General features: G+C 36.8%; 1 protein-coding gene across 2 annotated transcripts in view; it reads right to left on the reverse strand.

Annotated features, from left to right (window-relative positions):
* The window catches only part of Lrguk (leucine-rich repeats and guanylate kinase domain containing), a 117,102-nt gene that overhangs the window by 13,144 nt on the left and 79,397 nt on the right, over positions 1-24,561 (reverse strand). The window contains exon 16 of one of the 2 annotated variants that reach the window (XM_005377538.2): positions 14,584-14,723. In XM_005377538.2, coding sequence (XP_005377595.1) covers positions 14,584-14,723 — 140 coding nt within the window. Of the gene's footprint in view, positions 1-14,583; positions 14,724-23,486; positions 24,473-24,561 lie in introns of those variants that run through there. The other variant, XM_013510673.1, reaches the window with a different exon arrangement.

Here is a 24,561-nt window from a genome sequence, read left to right on the forward strand (position 1 = left end):
CTCCCCGCCCTGTATTTCTCTTTCTAATGAGACTAGGGACTTCTGTTGGGTACAGCTTATTGGCTTTTTAGTCTTCTCAGGTCTCAGCACATGCAGTGCTGGCCAAATGAATGAACATATCCAATCGTGTTCAGTCAGCTGTGACTCTGAAATGGGAAAAATCATGAGGTCTTCTTTCTGTATTTCATCTTATCACTATTATTATCAGGATTTAGTAAGCATCTGGAGGTAGTACAGAGATATAAAAGACATAGTTTTTGTATTCAAGGCCTTTATAATCTGGTGGCAAAAGTGAACAGAGAACAATAGGGAAAAAACAAGATAACAATGCTGTTTTATAAACAGTTTAACAAGTGTTCATACTTAGATCATCTGAGGGAATGTGACCTATTTAGCCACTGTTCGTGTATCAGGATTTTCCCACCTTAGGCAAATCTAATATATAAAATTCTTAATTGACAGAAATATAAATTAGCAAGTATTTATCTGTTTTGCGTAAAAGACTACAATTTATAAAGATATGTATAATATTCATTTAAACAGCAAGTGGATTTAAAATACAATAATCTTCCTGGGTGTGGTGGCACTTTCTCGTAATTCCAGCATCTGGGGGCTGAGGCAGGAGGATCACAATTTGAGCCCAGCCATAGAAATTTACTGAGACCTTATCTCACAAATTAATTAATGAAGTAATTAATTAAATAAATTACACTAATCTCTGCTTGTAGTAACTTAATCTGAAATAAGCTTGGCTGATTTGTTTTTTATATCATTAAAGGTAGGCTCATTAAAACTGCCAACTTAAAATGCCAAGTTTAAGTTGGCATTCATATAAAATTGTACAAGAAATAATAGACAAGCATGCTATGAAATGAGGACACATACTGTACTTGAGCCATAGCTCAAGGCTAACCACTGTCTTAGTCTTAAGAACTAGCACAGTTTCAAGGATTTACATGTTTTCTGGGGGGAAATTTTAAGACTAAATTTTTGAGAATTAATTTGATATGATTCTAAAAATATTTTTGCAGTACAAAGCTTTATCTGCAGGAGTGACTCTGCTTAGTGATAATGGCCAAAGTGACCCGCTGACCATCTCTGAGAAACAAGTCACATCTCAGAGGCCAGAAGTCTCTTTGGTCATCATTGTATCCCCCACATACAGCACACACACCTTGGCATGAAGCAGGAACTCAATAAGCATCTCAAATGTACAGTGGTATAAATTTGGAGGTACAATAGTGAATAATGCTTACCATTCTTTGTAATTTGGACTAGAACTTGCTGGCAACTCTTCCTAGCTTGAAAAAGTCTACATCATGCTTTTAAAATGACTCCTCAGAAAACCACAACCCAGGAGAGGTAATGTGGACACAGAAGAGGCAATATGAACACAGACTCTTGGGTGGATTATTTATTGACCAAGGCTATTTTATTCTTTCCCTGACCATTAGTTGTGTAGTGGTAGTGAAGCAAAGGGAGAAGAATATGTGTTCTGAGAGGTAATGGGGAGGCTATAATGGAACAAGAAAGGAACCAGCCCTATGTAAAATTCACAATTTAAACACACATGTTCAACTAACTCCATAAAAAAAAATGTAAGTGGCTTTACATTACTATAAAACAACTACACATTAACCAAATCTGCTGTGGGTATGCTAATATGTTGTTGCATTTGTTAATTCATTCTCATGCAAACTCATTATTGTGCCCTGAGTTACTCTATACTAGCACAACATAACACAACATTTACTATTGTGATCTTGTTCTTTTCCATAACTAATGCTGGATTTAAATTATATCACAACTAGAAAGATGATAGTGGTAGTGGCAGCATAGTTTTTAATTCTTCCAGAATCTCCACATAAAAATGGACATAGCAACTGAATAGCAACATGAAGAACATATCAAAACATTCTCAATAAAACAAGGTATCTCCTTAAGCCCCACAATATAGGTGGGGTTCTCATGGTCACACTGCCTGCATAGTCTCTGTGTCTATGCAAGAGGAAGCCAGCGACAATATGGTGACAAAACGATCTGAGAACAAGAGAATGCCAAAATAACATAAAAAAATTACTGTGAAGCAGGACATTTTGGGAATGACTACTGAAACAGAGGAGGGATGTTCCACAGTAAATTGTAGGAGTTGGATTCTAGGATCAACTGTGCGTTCTTGAAACTGACTCATGGGGATTCCTTCCTAGGACAGGTGCCACACGAATAAAAGCCAGTGGGATGGAATGAAAATATACTAGGACAGAGTCAACAGACAAAGGAAAGAGAGGGTCTAGACCAAAAGAGAGCCAAGAGACAATGTCAGGAAATGTCAGGAAAGAAACGGCCATACATTTAAGTGCTATTAGAAGGAAACATGGTCTCTTCTAAAAGTTTGAGAAAATTAATGTCATATAAAAATGTGCAACAGAATGTACCTAGTCAAATTTCATACACAGTTACTACAAGAGAAAAAGGAATGGAACAGCACCCCTGTGAAAGTCTGCATACAATAGAGATAAAATCTATAACCTACTATCTCAAAATAAACAAAAACAACATTAAGAAAATGACACAAGGGCTGGAAATGTATTTCCATGTAGAACATGGGAGACCCTGGGTTCAATCCCCAGTATTACAATAACAATAAAGATGAAAAAGAAAAGGAAAAAGGAAGAGGAGAAATAAAACATTAAGGAAGAAATAGATTATCATTTTTAAAATTCATAAATGAAGAAGCGGAATTCTGGAAAGAATTACAAATAAAAGAAAAAAAATCACTGCAGAAATGATACTAAACTAGAAAAGGCACAACAGTGCATACATAAACACAAGAAATAATTGCTTAAGCAAAACAGAAAGGGCATGGAAGGAAATTTTAAAAATGAAAAGGAGACAAAGAAAGAAAAAAAAAGAATTCAGGAGAAAATAACAGATGTTTAAGACAAAGAGAATCCAATATATAAACAGTCCTTGACAAACAGGGAAACAGATGAATGATGAGAACTGTAATTCAAGTATAAAGTACAATAGTACGTGTATAGCAGAAAGTAAATTAAGACAATAAAACAACTAGACAGACATTGACCTACGGTCTAATGTTTAAAGTATGTACATGGTTGAGAACTAGGATAAACTCAGAATTAAAAGACAGAATGCAATGACAACATGCTCTGATAGTGTGACTATAATATAACCATAAACAAGGGAGGGAGAAGAGTGTTTGAGAAATTTGGTTTTTAGTTCTCATAATGGAGCTGTTAGCATCAGTACTGTTATTCTGAGACTGTTACAAATTCACCCTAAAATCATGAATTTATATGGAAAATATTTGCCTGAACTCATGAAATATTTAATCTATCCACGGAAAGGGCACAGGAGCAATGGCCGCCCCAATAGCGATGAGCACTTATAGTAACCACAGTGTATTCTTCACTACCACCCCTACTTAAAGACATCGAAGCTTCTCAGAGAAAAGATCAATCCCAGGTCTGGGCCAGGGAATCTACAAGACAGCATGGGGTATCTTTCTTATCAGACTGCAAGATGGATACCAAAGACCACACGGACCAAGTTGAAAAGACACTTGCTCAGAGCTCCCACTGGCCAATGGTAGGATAATTTCAGTTTCAATACAGACTAAAAACGTACTGAGTGGATGTCTTTCAAATATGCTTAAATCAAAATCATAATGATCGTAAGTGACAATTTGAATTTAATTGGTCACCTTCAGAGACTAATAGGAAACCATTATCTTGAAAAAGCTTTTAGGCTGCTGACCCTACATGAACTGTACCACGTTGTACCCAAGTGGTAGATAAGGGGAGCAGCTTTTTCTGGCATTATTCCAGCTAATAAATAAAAATGAAATCAGAGAATTACAAAATCATCATTTTTCAATCTCCAGCATATTAATGAAACCAGACAGTAAACAACAGCTTCTAACATCAAAAAAAGAGACAACCAGATGTCATCTGGCCTGTAATGAAAGAATATGTACCACTTATTTTCTTGGTAAAGGAACAGGCCCTGAGTGTGAACAAATTTCTGGATTCAGCTGCCAGTCTGCACGATATTCAGAGGCAAGGGAACATGATGAACAGCACCTCAAGTATGTAATCAGAAAAGCGCAAAGCAGGGAGATCCTACCGATCAAATAGAATTCTTTCACAGGTAATTTGCAAAGAAAAGAAAGGGATGGATGGAGAACCTGTCGATTAAAAGATACTTAAAATATATTCCATTTATTTTAACACAGAAGGGGATAAATTAGAATCTAATGATACAATGTGTACCAAAAAAACTAGGGACTGGTTACAGATCAGGATGGTGTTTACCTCTGGGGGGAGGGAGAGTAGGCTGGGCTCATGGAAAGGCTTCTGCAGTGACTAACAAGGATCCATGTCTCAGCTTTGGGAGTCTGCATACAAGGGTGGTTTGCCTTATAACAATCCATTTAATTATGCATTTTAAATATTTATGATTAAAAAATGTTAAGCAATAAAACTGTACTGTGATAACACAGAATTTGAATACAATATGATAGGGGCAGAATACTGAAACTTAAAGAAAGACAAGAATATCATTGTGCTTCTTACCTATTAATATCTTCTTTTTGAAACTATGTAATATCTTATGTTTATAACATTTATTTGGCATTGTCTTGCTTTAGTGGATAAAAATAAAAGTACTTTCAGCACTATCATATATCAGATCATTTATATCAGTTTACTCCTTTAATCTTTTTAACGATCTAGGACTTTATTTTTATTATCTCTATAGATAAGAAAACTTAAATCTCAGCAGAGATATGTGACTTGGCCAACTGACTGTGCTCTAAACCATCTGGCCCTTATTCTTTCATTCACTCAACAAGTACCAACAGAGCACCGACTATGTGCTTGGCACTGTACTAGGTAATTAGAATATATCAGGGAGTAATACAAATTCCTGCCTTTAGAGCACTTACAGTTTAACAGGAGGAGATAAAAAAATACATAGCAAAAAAGAAACTAATGTTAATCTAATTTAATCTGAATTTTTAAAAAAGAAAGAGAAGGTAGAGCAGAAGTATCCCAAAAAAGAGAGGAAGGCCAAGAAAGGGCATGGTACGTGTGTGTGCCAGGGGGTGCACAAGTTGCCATACTAATTCGGATGGCAGGACATCAACGTGCTCAAGTTGAAATCTGAAGGAGGTAATAGTCAGCCATATGACTCTTTGCAGAAAAAGAGCGTTCCAGAAAAGGAAACCACGTAACAGCCCTAGAGAAGGACAGCTGGTAGGTTATAAGAATAATAATGCCAGTGTCAGTGGAGCTGAGGTGGGAGAGGAGGAGGAGGATTGAGATCAGAATGGACCAGACCATGCAGAACTTTGCAGGAAACCAAAACACACTAAACAATACCAGAGACCACTGGACGTATCTGACGGAGAAGAATCACCATCTGTCTTAGGTTTGTAACAGATCACTCTGGCTTCAGTGTTTGTGAACAGTCTAGGGAATGAGGGAAGACGCAGGGAGACCAGGCAGGTCATCGCAGTGACAAATGACAGGATGGCAGAACACACCAGGGTAGTAGCTTGGCAGATGGAAGAAGTGGCTAGATTTCCAATATAATTGTGAAAGTGAAGCCAATGGGATTTCCGGGGTGGGAGAGAAAGAAAGGCCAAGTTTTTGGTGTAATATTGGTGTAATATCTGAAAATAGGGAGTTGCCATCAATTAAAGTAGAGAAGGTTGCAGATTTAAGGCAAAGATCAGGATTTCAGTTTTTGGAGGAAATAAATGAGGATAAGGAAAAGAAGGGAAGGAAAAAAGGAAAAAGAAGAGAAGAAAATGAAAAAGGGCAGAAGGGAGAGGAAAGCAAAGAAAGGGAAGGACTAAGAACTGAACACCAAGGCCCTCCAACAGTAACCAGCTGGGGAGCAAACACAGAGGAAAACTGTTAAGAATTGGGAAGCAGAAGGAAAACTAAGATTTAATTAAAAGGCTCAAAAAATCTATTAAAATCTTTTCCTATAAAATGAATTTATTAAGAGGGAAGATGGTACACATTTTAGAAACAGGGTAATATAGTTATTACAAAATCAGCTCTCTGCCCACTCACCAACTGGGAAGGATTGGAGAAAGTAATCAGAGGAGAACTTCAGAGGGAGAGTTCTCGCACATCACACTCGCTCACCCATCATTCCTCTGCCCATTCATTTCTTTGTTTCTGGATTCAGTAAGTATTTATTGAAGAAGGTTACAGTCACCACACTAGATTCTGGAGACCATCTGAACAAGCAGTATCTCCTTTGGGGAAGTCCAGTGCATGAGAGCTAACCTAGTGACTGCAAAGCGGCCGTATGCCGTGTCCAGTATAACATGAGATAACGTAATGGTTACGAAAGGGACTGTCGACAGCTGACTTCATGATGGGCTGGAGAACATCTCCAAGATGGTGATCTGTGCCCTTATGGACTTTAATAAACCATTTTTATGACAAGAGAAGTATTAAAAGTAAAATAGTGTAGACTCATGAGGAACCTGAGTTCAAACTAGACACAAAAAGAGCAGAGGTAAAGACATTACAAATCTCAGGTTTCACATTGGTGCATCAACACTGAAAAATGCATCTGAATAGAAGAAAGCAAGTATCATTTGGGACCAAAATAGGCACTTCTAAACTCTGTGGTCTTGGTCAACACCCTCTCCTGCCTGAGCTCAGCTGCCTCAGACTACTGAAAGGTACGGTGGCTGAACACGTAGGTGAGCTCTATCTTTTCACCACAGACTCACTTTCTCACCAGCCTTCATAGGAGTAGGTAGGTCACATGATTAAACAGGCCTTTATCTGCTATCCACACACATTTGCTAACTTGGGTCTCAAACAATTGGTCATTCAGCAATTTTTTACCCCCAGAGAGTTGAAGTTCTATGACTGGGCCTGCCTCAGGGGTAAAGATATGCCCTAAGGAGGAGCTGCTGAAGAAACAGATATAATTGAAATACAGAAAGTCACTCTTCTTCTAGAAGGCAAAGGCCTGGTTGCAACAATAATTTGGGAACAAAAATTCTTAACTAAGTTATCACAGCCCTCACAAGGAGCTGACCATGCAAAAAGGATGTGGGTTACTTTTAGGCATGGGGAGCGAAGTACAGTGATATCGTATAAGGAACACATAGGAACTCTGACTTCTGTGACCAACAGTACCTGTGAGTGTTGTATGAATAAAAACCTCTTTTACTAGACAGTGCTTATGAAGTACTTTTGGCAGTAGTGAGAAAACAGCTGTGAATTTTTTTTACTCAAGTCTAAAAAGAAAAATTGTATTTAAGAAGGCTGATTAAAATTTTATTTACAGCTTTCTAACCTTTGAGAGATGTTCAAATTATATGTGCTTTGGGACTAATTCAGAAAAGTATATACCACTTAGGACAGGAAGAGAGAAGAATAAAGCAACAAAGGATTATATAAGCAAGGAATGAGGAAATAACATTTTTTATTAAATTGTCTAAATTCAAATCAAATTGTGGTCGTATTCAAAGAAAGCATTTTATGTTGATATTGTTATAGTACTAATTAAGACATAGGATGTTAGCAGAATTTTTTCAGACTTGAGTTTTTTTGAAGTGCTGGGATTGAACGCAGGGCCCTCTGTATACTAGAAAAGCACTCAACCAATGAGCTATGCCTTGGCTTCAGACTTCAGAAGTAAAGACATTTTTGGACAGTTCTTTCTAACAAAAACAAGTCATTTGGATTCCAGAAGAAACCCCCAATGACCCTCGGAATGAGGAGCAAAACACAACTGTCAGGAAACTGAGAGTTGGTAACACTGAGTGAAGATCTCCGGGCTTGGTTAGCCCATTTACTACTCAAGAAAGGAGGCCGTAGGGGCTGGGGATTTAGCTCAGCGGCAAAAGCGCCTGCTCTGGCAAGTGCAAGATCATGAGTTCGGTTCCTGGTACCGGAAAAAAAAAAAAAAAAAAAAAAAAAAAAAAAGGAAGGAGGCCGTGAGTAGAAGGGCTAGAGATACACTGACTTGTAACTAAACTAGCAATGATGTAATGAACTCGTCCACCCATGAACTCACACAGACTATGGGTGCTACTCCTTTTATACATTGCCACATTTCCCTTTGGGCATTATCCTACTTTTCCCAGATTTATGTCCACTAGCCTTGGCCCACCTAGTCTACACCTGTGACTCATGTAGTTGGGCTTTTGTCTAGTTTTGATTTCAGCATCACTCGTGGATTCCTGCCTCATAGACTGTTGTTCATTTCCAAGCTACTGCCCTTAGGAAATCCTATCCAACACTAGAATGGGTTAAGTAACTCACCAAAGTTTGTCCAGATGATGAACAGAAAAACACCCATTCTACCACATCAGGTGGCCTCTTAACCCCCCATACACCTGCCAACATCACTCATCATTCAAGACCCACTTCAACCATTACTATTTTCTTCTTCCTCCAGATATAAACACTCTCTGATTTTTATGATAACTAGTTCTTTATAGTTTTATCACCTAAACTTGAATCTTTAAATACTATGGTTTTAGTATTACCTATTCTTTAGTTGTACATAAATAGAATCATATAGCATGTCTTCTTTTGAATCATAATTCCTTGATTCAACAGTATGTTTATGAGATACACAGCAGCAGTTTCTTTATTTACATGATTGTACAAATTTAATTATATGAATATTCAAAATTTTTCTTAGCCATTCTGCTAATGGAAATTTGAGTTCCAGTTCAGAACTATTATGAACAATGCTACTATAAAAATCCTTGTACACATCTTTTGGTGCACATGTCTCTCTTTTTCTATTTCAGAAATATTACAGATGCATAAGGTAAGTATTTGTTGGATGCCATTATATAATGCTAAATTATTTTCTAAAGTATACAAATTTAATTTCTTATCAATTGTCTTAGAACAATTTTCACTGTCACATGTTAATAGTTTGTTTTTATAATCCTACCACTTTTAGTTTACTCACAGTGGTATCTGATTATGGTTATAATTTGTATTCTTCAAACTTTTCATATATCTGTTTATAATTGTTAGCTATCTGGATATTAATTTTTCGTGAAGGAATTTTCCTATGGATTACCTGTTTTGTAAGATTTCTTTATGCATTCTGGATGCAAACACTTTTTCAGTTAGACCTTTTACAAATATCTTCTTTTTATTATTTACCTTTTTGTTGTTTAATGCTGTTTTTTGATTAATGTAGTTCCTCTAAAGTCTGAATATTTCTTGTACTTTTCTAACAAAAGGTTGCAAAGTCTTTCACTTTCCAGCCCAAAGCAAACATAAATCACTAGGACTTCAGACTTCAATGCCATTGTCTTAGTTCCACAAGACTGTCAAAAGTGTCAGTCCAGTGTCAATTAGTTTTAATGTACCTCATTGTTTCAAAATTTTCCCTTGTTGTTAGTGCTTTTTGTGTTTACATTTAAGGAAATGTTTCCCAGCTTGTGGTCATAAAAGTATTCTTTTATGTTATGTTATGACATATATCAAATATGAGCTTCAGGATTTCTTCTATTGAAAGCTTGGTGACTTTGTCAAGATTATAAAACTACCTCTATTATCTCTGCAAATCTGACTTTTGTTCCATTTCTTTTCTTCTTTCCTTTTAGTAATCAGTAACATGTGTTAGAGCTTCAAATAGTTTCTGTTTTCTCTTTCCATTACACTTTCTAGCTCAATGTCTAAGATTTCTTTTCTTTTCTTTTTTTTTTTTCACCAATTTTCTTGTCCACTAAGTCTATCTTCAGCTGTGCCTAATGGGGTATTTATTTTATTTTCCCCTTAGTTTTATAATTCTCATTTAGTTACTTGTTATTACCTCCACTCTTTTTAAGAAATTTTCAATTTTCTCATGTACTTGAATATTGTAAGTACAGTCATAGGAAAGACTGTATGTGATAACTTACAATGCTTGTAAGTTTCTAAATATGTGTTTGATACCACCAATATTTGGAGCTCTGAGGGTCATTTCTTTTATCTGTAGATTCGGTTATTTTTAGCTCATGTTTTCCCATTTCCTTCCATGTCTGGTTATTTTTTACTGGACACTAGACATTGTATTTTCCAATCTATACTTCCATCTTTACTTACAGAAAATTTTTTCAAGATACCTGGATACATCTTGCTGGACACAAACAAATATAATTTGAGGAATGAGAGTACTTAAACAGTAGTTCCTATAAAGACTGAATACTTCTTGTACTTTTCTAACAAAAAGTTGCAAAGTCCTTCACTTTCCAACCCAAAGCAAGCATAATTCACTAGGACCTCAGACTTCAATGCAATTGTCTTAGCTCCACAAGACTGTCAAAAGTGTCAATCCAGTCCTCAGTCATGCCTACCTCAACGGGCAAAGGCCCACAGGAATACTTGGCCTCTGGTACTAAACTTACCTCTCAAGATCATCCCCCTAGATTGCTGGTCAGATTAATTTTCACTCTTCTGTTTGTTTTCTGACACCATGATGTAGTTTTTTTAATGCTGTTTTTCTAGTTGTCATCTGTAGGAGGGTTGGTCCAAATTACCAAGTCTGCCATTAATGTGAAGAGAAGTCCAAGAAATAACTTTCCATGGGTCTCAAGATTTTTAGTGATACAGGGATATTGATGATCCTCCAAAGAAGAGCTGTTTTTGTTCTCGAACATAAAGTATAGCTCAAGGCCTTCACCCTTCCCCATTCCCTGCCAGCCGCCATCACCAGCTGACATTTGTTTATAGTTTATAATTCACAAACTTTCAAATGCATTTAATACTATGACATTGTAAATTAGACATTATCTCTACTTTACAGAAGTGGAAATGACATCTTTAACAGATAAAACACTTTTAGAAGATCACCAGTAGGTGGCAAGACTATTCACACAACTAAGTGCATTTTTCCTCCTGGGTCAAAGCCAATAGTTAGAGATAGAAAAAAGCATAGGCCGAAAATACACATATAAACACACTTATTCAAGCAGTTATGACATATATCAAATGTGACTAACAAGGAATGGAACTGGTTTAAGTCATGTAAAAACCCGCTTCATTTTCTGTAATCACACTTGGACACAGATTTAAAGGCAAACTGTGGCTACGGACTGAGCAGAATATGAGATGAGAGAGGCTGTGCTGAAAAGGCCTCATTGCATGTGAGTATTGAGTCTTCAACATGAGTGGAAAGCATGTTTCAGAGCAACAGAACCAAAATAAATAAAGATGAGGATTTCTACTTTGTCCATGATGGTCAAGACTTTGATAGCTCCCAAAGGAAAATATGAACACATGAAATCTACAGTTAAGACAGGCACCAAAAAGCACCCAAAATGTCTACCTTTTCTTTTTCTTTTAGATAATTTAAGATACAGAGGAGGGTTTTTTTCTTTTTTTTCTTTTCTCTTCTTTTGACAAAGGAAGTTGTACTTACTTTCTGCATTCCATTAAAGCATTCTAAAAATACATGGAAACTTATGTTGGGCAAGTAAAATGAGGAGAATAGCATCTTCTTAGAGTTGCGGTGAAGGATATGAGAGAGAATCTACATGAAAGCCCTTTCTAAATTAAGAATGTTATAAAAAGAAATTTATGTTCTCTAATGTAACACTGCAATGCCTCACTGGATCTTCGGTTATGGTATAACGCTCTCCAAAAGTCTCACGTGTTTAGAAAGAGACTGAATCATGGAGGTCCTCCACTCACCAGTAGACTCATCCATCAACTGATGAGGTTAGTACCGAATGCGTCTCTAGGAGGTGGATTCTGATTGGAGGTGGATCCCTGGTGGTATGACCTGGAGAGGTGTATTCTTTTCTGCAGCTCCTTCCCCCCAGCCTCTTTGCTTCCCTTTCCTCCTTTAAATTGTGGATATCGGGGGTTTTGTCTCAGTGACTTGTGATCTTAAAAATATTTGTTGTTTTGCTATTTAAAAGGATAATAATTTGTGAGCTCTCCTAAAATGTGATACTTGCAATTTCAAAATAGTACTGAATTCATAATCTTTAAAAGAAAAATGAGACTGAGAACAATCTTCAGTGAATTCACCTACATATATAACAACAGCAATTTAGTATGACATTTGAACCAATTTCCCCAGTGAAGTGGGGGGACTTGATTTGCTTTTCTATGTAACTAACCCTGCTACATTGTCTCTCCACCTACACCATCAGCACTGACTAGCCAAGATGCCAGCCTTGTTGCTATCACAAGTGCCAACACCAAACAGTGACAAAGTAGATCTCCTAGTTCTACGGTGGGCTCCAGATGCCCTGGATTATGGGGGCCGAACAGTTTCTCGGAGAGGCACACTGTAGGCAAGGTGTGATCTGACACATGAACGTTCACAAGACTCTTAACAACAGTTGTCTGTGTTAAAAGACAACTTCCGTCCCTTATCTGTTATCATCAAAGAGGCCCCTTCTATATTAACACTATCTTTTTACCAGATCTTCCCCTCTCTGGATTTGTCCATGATGTTGCCAATTTTATATGAAAATATAAAATTATTTTATATTAAAATGGTAAGAGATAAATCACACTTAGGAGAATAATATCTGTTTTTTTCCACTGTGTTTCCCTAGCCCAAACTCTTGGTACTCCCTTGAACAAAGAAAATTTGTCTTTAATAAGATCCACAAGTTTTCTAACAGGTAATACTCAGACTGAACATATTTAACAACTCAAAGGCAGAGGGATGAAAATCAGTGGTGTATGCTTTTGTCTGCCTGTGTTATCAGGTCATGTGGCAGGAAACTAACTGGGAAATGGGCCAGGGCTACAAGTCAGGGCAAGGATCAACATGAAGTAATAAGGTAGCCAGTATATTGTGGTCTAGAAGTTTGAACTCTGGATATCCTACTCCAAGAGGGAGATTAAAAATCTGCATTTGAATGTCCACGCTCTTTGAAGCACCAAGCCATACCTTGTAAGGCCAGGATATCAAAGGCAGATGAAGAAACTGAAGACTGATGTGGAAAGACCTGAATTTCCCAAAACCAGAATGACAGAGGGTAATGAGCTCCTTATGCAGAAGGAGCCTTACCTATTCACTTCATCCCTTACCACGGTTCAGTGAGATTACAGGGGTAGGAATTAGAGAAAAGCCACCAGTGAAGGGACAGGATAGGCAGACTATCAGAAACAGAATTTAGAATCTTGCACAAGGAATATCTTCCAGGTCAACATGATGGTTTGGAGGCCACAAGTCCTACAATTTTCCAGAGCAGTATAAGCCTCAGAATTACTGAACTTAATCCAAATATGGAGAATGATCCCCATTCCTAAGGACTGATGGATGATCTCTCACAACTCCTGGTGGATGGGAGTAACTCCAGATTTAATTATTTTGCATAAAGAAATCTGACTTTCCTGCACTCAAGCATCACAGGCTCAATTCCTATTATTCATAGATATTTGGAGTGTACGCATCCATTCCTGCTTCAAAGAAGCCACCATCTCTGCCAAGAAGCCCCGCCTCCAGCCCTGCCACAGGGGATTGGCAGCACAAGCAGTTTAACAGAACCTCTGTGGCATGGCTTGAAAGTTCAAGATGAGCCAGTTAAAGTTTCTTGCCTTCAACAGTATAAACTAAAAAGACAGAAGGAAGTAGCTGGAAATCGTGGGCACAGAGCCAGGAAGTCACAGGGTCAGGGCTGGACTGTGCACAGAGTCCACTCAGGGAGCTGGTGGGAGGAGCCCAGGAGTTAGTGCGGGAGGCCCGTCAGCAGAGAGAGGTCAACAGAACACAAGGGAAACATCAGCAGACATGTCCATTTCTTGCACCTAGAATATTCAACAATTATTATGACTTCAAGTAAAATGCACAGCCATGCCTTGTAGGTACCATAACCTGAGACATTTTGTAGGAAAAAACTAGTAACCAGTCTTGATTTTTTACCATTACTTGTGCTGCTCATTTTAGAAGAGGTGATTATTTGCTTAAAACAGGCTAGCCTTAAGAAATACAACTAGAGTCCAAAACCAAAACAAAGAGTTCTGTCGCTTCTGCAATTGCAATGATTACAGTTTCTTTGCATTCCCAGGCCATCACACAAAAACAATTCCAAATAGAAAATGAGCAAAACCTAATCTGAACTCAGAGCCTCTTTTGCATCCAACATATCTCTGCATGCTGATCTCTTGACATTCCCAAAGAACTTCAGGGACCAAGCTCATGACTCTTATAAAACACAAAACTCTGAGTAGACTCACATTTCAAGCTTAGTCCTAAATACTCATATACACCTGAGGTATAGCACAAGTTTTCCCTTTAAATACATATTTTATTGCATTAATTTTATCACAGTACTTTTCTAGTCTCACAAAATAGAAAAGTTGAGTGTCAGAGTTTTCAGTGGGAGTCCAAGGGAAAGGTACTGAAAAAAAAATCTTACACTCTATTTTTAGAACCAGAATCTATTCTGAGAGATGTAGAAGGGAGTTGTTGAGGGGGGGAGCTGTATTCAGGTCATACAGGTAAAAGCATAGTTTAGGGTAACTTATTAGTCTCCAAATATTAATCCACTTTTTGTCTGATATCATATAAGGTTCAGTTGCCACTTTATCCCTTCGGTCCCTCCCTTACCACTGGTGTTTTTTTCTCTGAAAGTCTGGCCCATAATTTAACAAAGTAGTTTCTGTTTGTAGAATCCAGGAAATCATTCATACTTGAAGCAAAAGATGTCCTAAGATGTTCTTCATATTTCAGGTTGGGTATCTTAACATCTGGTAAGAAAGAAAGCAAAATTTAAAATAAAAGGCATAATTTTATAGTAGGATAAGAGAATTTTCTAATGGGATAGAAATGCTTTATATTTTTATTTGTCCAAACATAAAAAACTGCATAGTCTGTGCATTTCAACTTGAAAATAAAATTAAAATGTTACTTAAAATAAAACAACAATTATTAATATTAATAAAAGTCAGCCCTTAACACCTAGGAGACATATCCTTAAAATATACTTAGTACTCAAAAATACACTAAAGTACTATGAAGGGAATTAAAAGACATCAAACATGTCAAAACAATGACTTCTAGCTTCTTAATTGAAAAATCACCCTTATAATTACATTTGACAAAAGTCTTGTAAAAGGTTAAAACCTGAGTAAAATGTGCAACATTAAGAAGCTTTGAAATAGAATAGAATGGATGATACAGTCACTGTTTGTCAGAACTTATTCATAAATAATGCCTAATCTATTTCCTTTAAAATATTAGAATGTCCAGAGACCTAAAATACAAGAATAGAAGTTTATATTATTTCTCCTACAGAGGACCCAGGAACAAACATCTTTAGATATATTGCAGAGTCAATACTTTCAGAAGTACTGCCTTTAAAATGCTACAATAAATTATCTCCACAAGCAACTTTAGTCAATATGACAGCTGAGCAGATATAGGCAATTACCCCCATCTAAAGACAAAAAGCTGACTAATGTATAACAGAAATCTGTTTTGTTATTAATAGTTAACCAGGCTGAAACTATAAAAGTAAGTTTTCTAGTTGTGACAGGTGAAATGAGGACTCTAAGGCAGAGGAGTAGGACTTGATTCCAAAAGGTCAGAGGTACCAGAGACTGAGGCCTGGAAACCCGGACAGAGTGTGTGGCCACAGTTCCCATGTGCCTGCCAGGTAAGACCTGGGCTCTCTGATAAGGTGCAAAGTTAGAAAGGAAGTTTTTGAAAATCTCAGCCCACTTCATCTGAGCAGTCTCACCTGAACTTCGTGAAAACACCTGTAGGAGCTCAGACCTCTACTTCTGGGCTGTGTGTGCTGGTATGGAATTGTACCTTGAACACCCCCAAAACTGTTCAGCAATACCAAGCTAAAAACATGACATGAATGTTGTTGCAGACAAAGAAAAATATTCGTCATTGCAGGAAAGTCTAAAGCTCCACAACACCTGTCTTGAGAGATCAAGAGATTCAACAGATATAACATATGGTCAGGACCTATATCCAAGGAGCTCCAGGTAGCAAGGGTCATCTAAAGAGGAGCATTAAAGTCACCATATTGATCACAACCAAAGTGATAAAAGAAGAAACCATGTAGGAACATTCTCTGTAAAATCTTCTTGGTAAAGAAGTCATTTGACCCATATTTACTGAGTACCTACCATGGCTGGATGTTCTGGATGTGGAGATATAGCAAAAAACAACATTCCTTGATCTGTGGGGATTATATTCTAATTTCGGAGACAAATGACACATTTTAAAATGTCAGATAGTAAGTATAATGGAGATGGACAAGTGGATGGAGTGAGAGATGGCATGGTGGACAAAAGAAGTCCTCTGTAAGATGGTGATAAAATTTAAAGACATGAAGAAGGAAGGCGTGTAAATATCTATGGGGAATGAACATCGGACAATGAAAGCAACTTGTAGAAGGAGCCAGAAATATGCTTAATGTTTCTGTTTCACCATTAAAAATTCATGGTTGCTTAGGGGCAGAGGTAGATCCTGTGCCAATTTTTTTTTTTAAAGAAAACTCTCGTCCTATTGAATAGTGCATTATAAAAAAGACTAAATGAACAAATTGAAGTGAAGTCAATGAACAGAAGCTATAGTCATGAAATAATTTCCAAAGAAACACACACACACACACACACACACACACACGAGTTTATATCTCCAGGTTTCCTTTTAGCTTTCTAAGCCATAAGTCATCTGTACTTGGTATAATAAATGAAGTTCAATCGGATGACACAATGCAGCTATAATTCCAACCATTTCACATCTTTATGGTTTCTCAGCAACAAAACATTTGGGTAAAGATAATGTGTTTGGATTACTATAAAACTACATTATAATGCCACTACTCTGATGACTTGAACCCCTACACTAAAGAGTCTTATACAATTCTTAATATATTTTCCAATGTCTTATTACATCAATGGAAAAGATTTTAGGGGCTGGAGATTCAGCTCAGTGGCACAGAGCCTGCCAGGCAAGCGTAAGGTTGTGAGTTCGATTCCCAGTACTGGAAAACAACCAAAAATTAAAAAAAAAAAAATTAAAAAAAAGAAAGTTTTTATTTCACAATTTTAAAAAGCTGTAATTACCAATGTTATGATATCTTGCCACAAATTTTCTTAATGTGATCTTCAAAGTATCTAAAGTGAACCTTGAAGCAACATTTAAATATATATTATTTTACAGCCCACAAAAAAGAAGCAAATTTTTTAGTATATAGATCAGTTAAATTGATTTAAACACCTGAAATGAAGTATATATGAATTCAATGATGCATGGCAGATTTTGAAGTTATTTTATGGATTTATATCATTACCAGATGCAGGAAACTATAAATGAAGTATCTGGAACAACTACAACTGCTTCTCAAAATAATTATAAATGGCTTAAGCCTTTTAGACTCATATTCTTTTGAAGTTTAATGAGTTACATACTGTTTGTATAAAACGTTTAAAAAGAATGAGCACAGAATCCAACCTAGGTAACAAATGCAGAAGAGCCAGAGTACCCAAGAATAAAACATCATGTGTGTATTTAATACCATCATACATGTTGAGTAGAGCCTTTCGTTGCAAGAAGGAAAGGGGAAAACAAAAGGTGTCAATGATCTGGTACCATAGGCACATATCCAGGTCAATTTTAAAAAATAAAAATCCTGATTTTAATGAAACATGTCTTACACTTCTAAGATTATATGTATCACAAAGCAAGTTAACCATTCTCCTGTACAAAAACATGATACTGATCACTTTTCAATGTGAACTTTTAAACATTTAAGTGAAACCTTGCAAAAATATGCATCCCACACTACAATGCTTTGAAAAGAAGTGGAAATGACTGGCTTGGAAAATAGATTTTAACCTTCTTTTTTTTTTGGGTACCAGGAATCGAACTCACAACCTCAGGCTTGCCAGGAAAGCACTTATGCCGCTGAGCTATATCCCTGGTGGTCTGACTTTAACCTTCAGACAGTATTCCTCAGATGCCCAGATGACTTCAGAATCATTCAGGTTTTTTTTCCCAAATGAAGCTATAAAAACATAGTGAGTTTTAAAAAACTGTAAGAGTAATTCACACCTACTATGATTAGTAGCAAATACATAAAAGAAAATGTAAAGCTCCATAAAAACTTCCATAATGAAGTATGCAACCATGAAAAGGGTTTAAGACAAATTAAAACACAATAGTCTGCTATAAAATTTAATATATTTATTTCTAATAGCATAGTTACATAATTTGTGGTGAAAGAACAAGAAAAAACATTTAGTTCATTAGAAACTGCTATCATGAAACTGAAGGTGCCGAAAGAAACCATTTTTTTTCCAAGACAGAATTACACCTTAAAAGTCTTGTCTCTTTGTGCTTCTAAGAAAGGTATAATTGCAAGTAGAAAAATAATAATTTTACATACAATCTATAATAATTCCATAGCACAATAAGCTTTTACAGTAAGAAAGGCATCACATAAGTCCAAGGAAATAGGGTAATAATGTTCATGTTTATATGGTAAAATGAATACACTTATTAAACTATTCTAAAAGTAAAGTGCTATATCTTCAGTGTTCAGTCAAAGGAATGGTCAACTATTTAAACAGAAATAAGCTCTCCATCAAGAAGAAGGAAAATGTGAAAATACATTCACAAAGATAATGAGGCAAAAAAGAAACCATTTCTTTCTATTAAACTTGATCCTTTATAATGTCTTCAGTAGAACTGAACTAACAGACCAACATTTGGGCACCATATCTAAATGTTTCAATTAAAACATTTAATAATAATATCCAGAATTTTTGAAAATATGGATGTGTTTACTAGGTAGCAGTTGATACTTCCAAGGAGATAAAATATTGAACAGATAAGCTTCAAAAGTGGAAATCATGTTTATGTGGATGGATGGACATGTGGCTGTATTACATAGAAAAATTGGAGAGAAGGAAAGATGAATGAGTAGTAATAAACGGCTAAATAAATGGGATAAAAACCTTCAGGAAGCCTCACTGGCATTTAACGTCTCATCTTTGATCAATACATTTGAATAACTTTATTTCTGACATGACTTCTACTCAACCCCTGACTGCCACCTGCGAGGTGCTAAGAGCTTATCTTTTTCGACTCAAGTAACCCTCCTGTCTCAGCCTCCCAAAGAGGTGGAACTATAGCTATGTGGCACCCCATGCCTGGCTAGGGCTCATCCTGTGAGAACAACTTTTTCAAAATGTTGTTTTATTGGGTGCTTTCTCCAGCAAAGACATTTTTTGTCTTTCTTTGCTTTTTTTATTTTTGTCCTTGGACATCGAGGGTCTTTAGATCTGGAAGCAGCCAGTCTTTACCTCACCTCACCACAAAAAGAAGACAAAATGCCCACTATCTGGACAGGTAATTTGATAGCATTTACTACCTAACCAATCTGAAACCCAGACTAGACCTGAGCTTGATTTTTCTCAATGATGAAATAACAGTAAAGACAATAGAAAACATTTATTGAGCAGGTACTAGGTGCCAGGAGTTCCTCCAAGTAATCAATCTGTGTATCACAAGGAAATTCATGATCACCTCAGACCTGATGTTTCCTCACCTCTTCTCTAAGCTGCAGTGCTACCTGTGAATGCCTACTGAAGAACCTCTTAATCTTAGTAAACTTTTGCTGAACTACCATTATTCTAATTTTGTTTGAGGCCCTTAATTCAACTTGGTTGTCAAAGTTTTTAGAAGGACTGTCAAAGAAGCCCATCTCATTTACTCAATAATTCCTAGTTTGAACAGACAGTATTGTCCTATTCCAACTAATGATAAAATGCAGTGTTTTTTCCCATTGCTTATATGCTAATACAACAAACACTCATCTAACCACATATTATGTGCCAGGCATTGTTCTGGGTACTTTTCAATATATTAACTCACTAATCCTCACAGCAATCCTGAGGCAGGTACTATTATTATCTCCAATTTACCCATAAGAACCTAATAAATCACCCAAGTTCACATTAAACTATAGTAAAAGCAGAATTTCCAAGGGTTATTTTGCGTTTGTGTTATATGCAATCAGATATTTATAAGGTTACAATTTTTAATAAAATGTCATCAGCTTTTACTGTTCATGACCTTGCTCTCTTATTTAGATTTAAGATTACAGGGTTGATCTTTAACATTATTTTTCTATTATCATTGTCAATAAGGGGCAGGCCCTTCCTTTCCTCTTCTCTGAATGGCATGGTCAATACGGGAAAGTCATTTTTAGAAGTAACATCTTTCAAATTAAACAAAGCAGTTAAATTTATTTATGGAAATATTATGCCAGATACTAGATCAATAGTGAAGTTATCTGAAGTGAAATTTGGAGGATCTTTCATGGTAGAAAGATTATGTTCAGGGCTGCCATGGAGCAAAGGCAAGGAGGTTTGCTAAATACTATTGGCTTTGAAGTACTTTTTATCTACTATATAAGAACTTATTACTATGCATATAAATTTTGTATAGGCTCATCTGGAGCCCCAATATTGACAAGGGACACAGCTGCCAGTACCTCAGCTCCTTGTCTCAGAGAAGAAATCGTCATAAATGAGGCTGAGCCACTCAAACTCACCTGAAGCCTGCCAGAGCAGGGAGGTGACCTTCAAGGGTGGCACCATAGTAAAGCTCCACAGTGCTCAGTGCAGGACTTTTCAAACTGGAGGTTGCAAGCTAAGTTGTGAAATCAATTTAGTAGGTCACAATCTGCATTTGGAAAATTAAAACTCAACTCCACAGAAAATAGTGTATCACCATGGATAAGAGTATTTTATGTTGCTATGTATGTGTGTGTTTACTGGGTCATGATATTGTAAAATGTATTTCTAGTTATGGATCTTGGTCCAAATCTTTGAAAGCTGATGATCTAATGAATACTAAATGTGTGCAACTTTCTACTACTAAGCACTGTATTTAATAAAACAGACAGCTAGGTTCTTCATAGCCAGCAAGTTGAGCCAGTTGTAATAAATGGCTCAGAGATCATAAAAAGAAATTTAAATATCATCCAGTCCAATAAATCACCCAACATATGGAGACTTTTTAAAAGATTCCTGTAACAGTGCATCTAGCTTCTAGAAAAAGCCTGTTTGTTTCTGTATAAATCCCCTCTGACTTCTGGAAAGTTCTTTATTATGCCAAATTGAAATGGACTATAAGGCTGCTGCTCTTACAGGACAGCTCTTCAGAGAGTGTGTCAATTTAATTCTATTTACTTTTTCTGAGTAAACTTAGATTGATTGTAGAAAATGCTATAAAGCATAAATGAGAAAATAAAAATTTCCCCTAATCTAACAACCCAGAGCTAACAATTGGAGCCAGACTGGCTATACCTCCTTAACCTGCTTTCTCCTTATTATGTCATGAATATTTTCCTCTAAGAAAATATTCGACAACATGGTTACAATGACAACACAGCACTCTAGCATATGGCTGAACCATAACTTGTTTTAAAAATCCCATTAGATAACTAGATTATTTTGAGATTTTATATAAAAATTTGGTATGTATATCCATGCACATAATGATTTCCTCATGATAATTGCTGGTTTTAAACTACTAGCTTAAAAGTACACAAAGTTTTAGGTCTTTGACAGAAACTGGAAAACTGTCAAAAAGGTCTAACAATTTACTTTCTCACTGATGACACAGAAAGCTCACTAACACAGACATTAACCTGTTCTCACATTTGACAACTTGGTTTCCAAAAAAAGTCTACTCTGTTTTAACATAACGAGGTTACTTTTTGACAAAATAACTGGACATTTTCACTTCCTCTTTTGTGACTCAATCATTCCTTTCTCTACTTATCCTTTAAGGTTTTGAAAATAATTGATTTAGGTCTTTAAATATTTGAAGAAAACTGTGACACCCGGTGGAACTACTGTCTCTTACTGCCTTCAATCCTACGTACCAGGCTTCAGAAGCTGAAGACTAAATTGTTAGTATTGTGACTTTAAATCCACAATGTTTTTTTTCCCGCTAAAGATCATTTTGTTGAGAAACATATCTAGAGGAAGTGATGTGAATTTTGCTTGTTAATGTAAATGCTATTTAAATATTTATATTCTACATTGAAGATTAGAGATTTCCCTTACATTAATCAATTAACATCAGTAAAATCCTCTCACTAGAGGCAAGTTAACAATTTTTTTATTCCCTTCCTTGGACCACAAACAAAATGTCCAGCTGCACTGAATTTAGCAACAAGTTATACTATCAAAATAACAACACAAACAAAAAAACTATTGGCCTTATGATTTCCAGAGAAAGAGGGGAGGGAGGTTTGCATTTCTACTGAGTCGGATGAAAAAATGTGCTCAGTGCTTCCTGTTCAAACAGTAATGAAAATGCCAGTCCAAATGCCTCAAAAACAGATGCCAGGGCTGGGGATATAACTCAGTGGCACAAGCACCTGTTTGGCAAGTACAAGGTTCTGAGTTCGATTCTCAGTACTGGAAAAAAAAAAAAAAAGCCAGATGCCAAAGAGGACAAAATCTCTAAAGTTCATCTACATGAGACATTGGCACCTCTAATGTGTCCCAGTACAGCTCATATCCTACCCTTCCTCACACCCAAGCTAGACACATCCAACCTAGGACTGGCCCTTCCTGCAGCCACCTTACCAATGACTGCCATAGCCTGCCAGCCATTCTTCCTGCCTCTAGCTGCCTTCCTTAGCTTTGTTCCTTACACCACCTCCAGAAAGATGCCTTTAAGACACAAATTTAATCATTCAGGGATCCCCTGTTACAAAATCAAGTTTCCAGTCTCCTGAACATGGCACAAAAGGCCCTTTGGATCTACACAAAGCTACAGCTCTCTGGCGATTTGGATGCCCTGAACATGACAGCTGCTTGTACCTCCGTGTTTACTTGGGCATATGCTGTTCCCTCTTCTAAGAGAACATTCCCTTCCCATCAGTCTGCCAGTCCTGCAACCTGGGGGAAGACTCAGCTGAACGGCGATGACCTTCTGTGGAAAGTGTTTCCTGAGATAATTCTCTTATATCAGGCTGAATTCAGTGTCTTTCTGTGGTATCTAGTTTGGAAAAGTAAATAAGTGAGTCTTATTGTCTATGGGATGCCAAATATTAGCTTAGCCTGCTGCAAGGCCTCCAGTTGCCCTAATTACATGGCAGTATGAACTTCTTTTTCTTCCTTGAAGAGTCCTGATCATTTCACTGTACCTAGCAACTATCATAGAATGGCACACAGGAAATGCTCAGTAAATGCTTACTGGATTAATGACCCAATAAACACAATTGTGGTATGCTTTTAGAAAATCACCCTCTAACTTTCATTTTAGATAAAAAAAGATCAGAAGACAATTATTAACATACATAGGTAAAGGATATTCTCATTTTAGTTTTTCTTTGTTTTGTTTTGTTTTTGTCTTTTTGAGACAGAGTCTCACTGTGCAGTTCAGGCTGGCCTTGAGCTCACTTTGTAGCCCAGGCTGGTCTCAAACTCGTAACGATCCTCCTGCCTCAGCCTCCTGAGTGCTGGGATTACAGGCGTGCGCCACCACACCCCGGCTCGGATATTCTTTTTAGGAGAAGATTCCTATGTCCTAGATTTTTTTAAAATATCAATTTCCTCTACTGCTCTAAAAATAACATTTGATATTCATACAGCTTTTTATGGACACACATCCCTTATGTAAGACAAGATGCATCCATACAGTCATCCTGTTATCAGTTACATTTTTAAAATATAGAATACCAAACACAGATTAGCACATTGCCTGTATACACAGCAAATACTCAGTAGACATAACTTCTTATGAACCTTGGGTTGGATGTTTTGTTCATAGCTATTTTCTTTTCTGGAATGTTGTCTCCATTCACAGGAGTAGACTCAATGGATTGATTATATCCAGAGGCAACCCCGTGCTGGCCACAGTAGATTGTTTTACAAATGAAGGCCTGATCCAAGCTAGGCCAATCAGTCGGTCCTTGTTTTTTTGTTTGTCTGTTTGTTTGTAAATCTTAGGACCAAGGAACATTCCAATTAGATCCTTTAGGGTAGTGAGAATTTTCAGAAGTAAATGCAGATGTAAACTTGAGACCCGTTGGCAGCCATATTCCCTGCCATGTATAGAAATGGGCACATGGTCATCTGTAGTCCACAGAATGAAGCCAACAAAGGCGGAAGAATCAGAGATGAGAAATGATGCGAGCCGTAGACAAGAGTCTGGAAGATGACAAGCATCCTGCAAATGGCAAGAATCCTGGCAATGTTCAGTAACTGGTCCTCTAGCTCCCTGAGAATCTGCTGCATTCTTACCCTCCCCAGAGCTTGGTTGCTTGTGAAAAGATTTACATGAGCCAGCCCTGGTTGGTCTCCTGTCATTTGCCAGCAACAGAATAGAATATTCATGAATAGAGAAATGAAAAACTGATTCACCTGAATTTTCCTCCCATTAATTCTTCCAACCGATTCAACCAGATGGTTTATCATAATGAAGGCATGGGCTAATTTACATGAGACTCCTGTTCAAAGAGAGAAGGAAGGTATTCATTCTGAAATACATTTCAAACAAAAATAAGTTCCAGATAACATATGCCAACACCAATCTGAA

Source organism: Chinchilla lanigera, unplaced genomic scaffold (assembly GCF_000276665.1).
Source record: "Chinchilla lanigera isolate Chin_1 unplaced genomic scaffold, ChiLan1.0 scaffold00009, whole genome shotgun sequence".
In the NCBI taxonomy this organism is placed as follows: domain Eukaryota; kingdom Metazoa; phylum Chordata; class Mammalia; order Rodentia; family Chinchillidae; genus Chinchilla; species Chinchilla lanigera.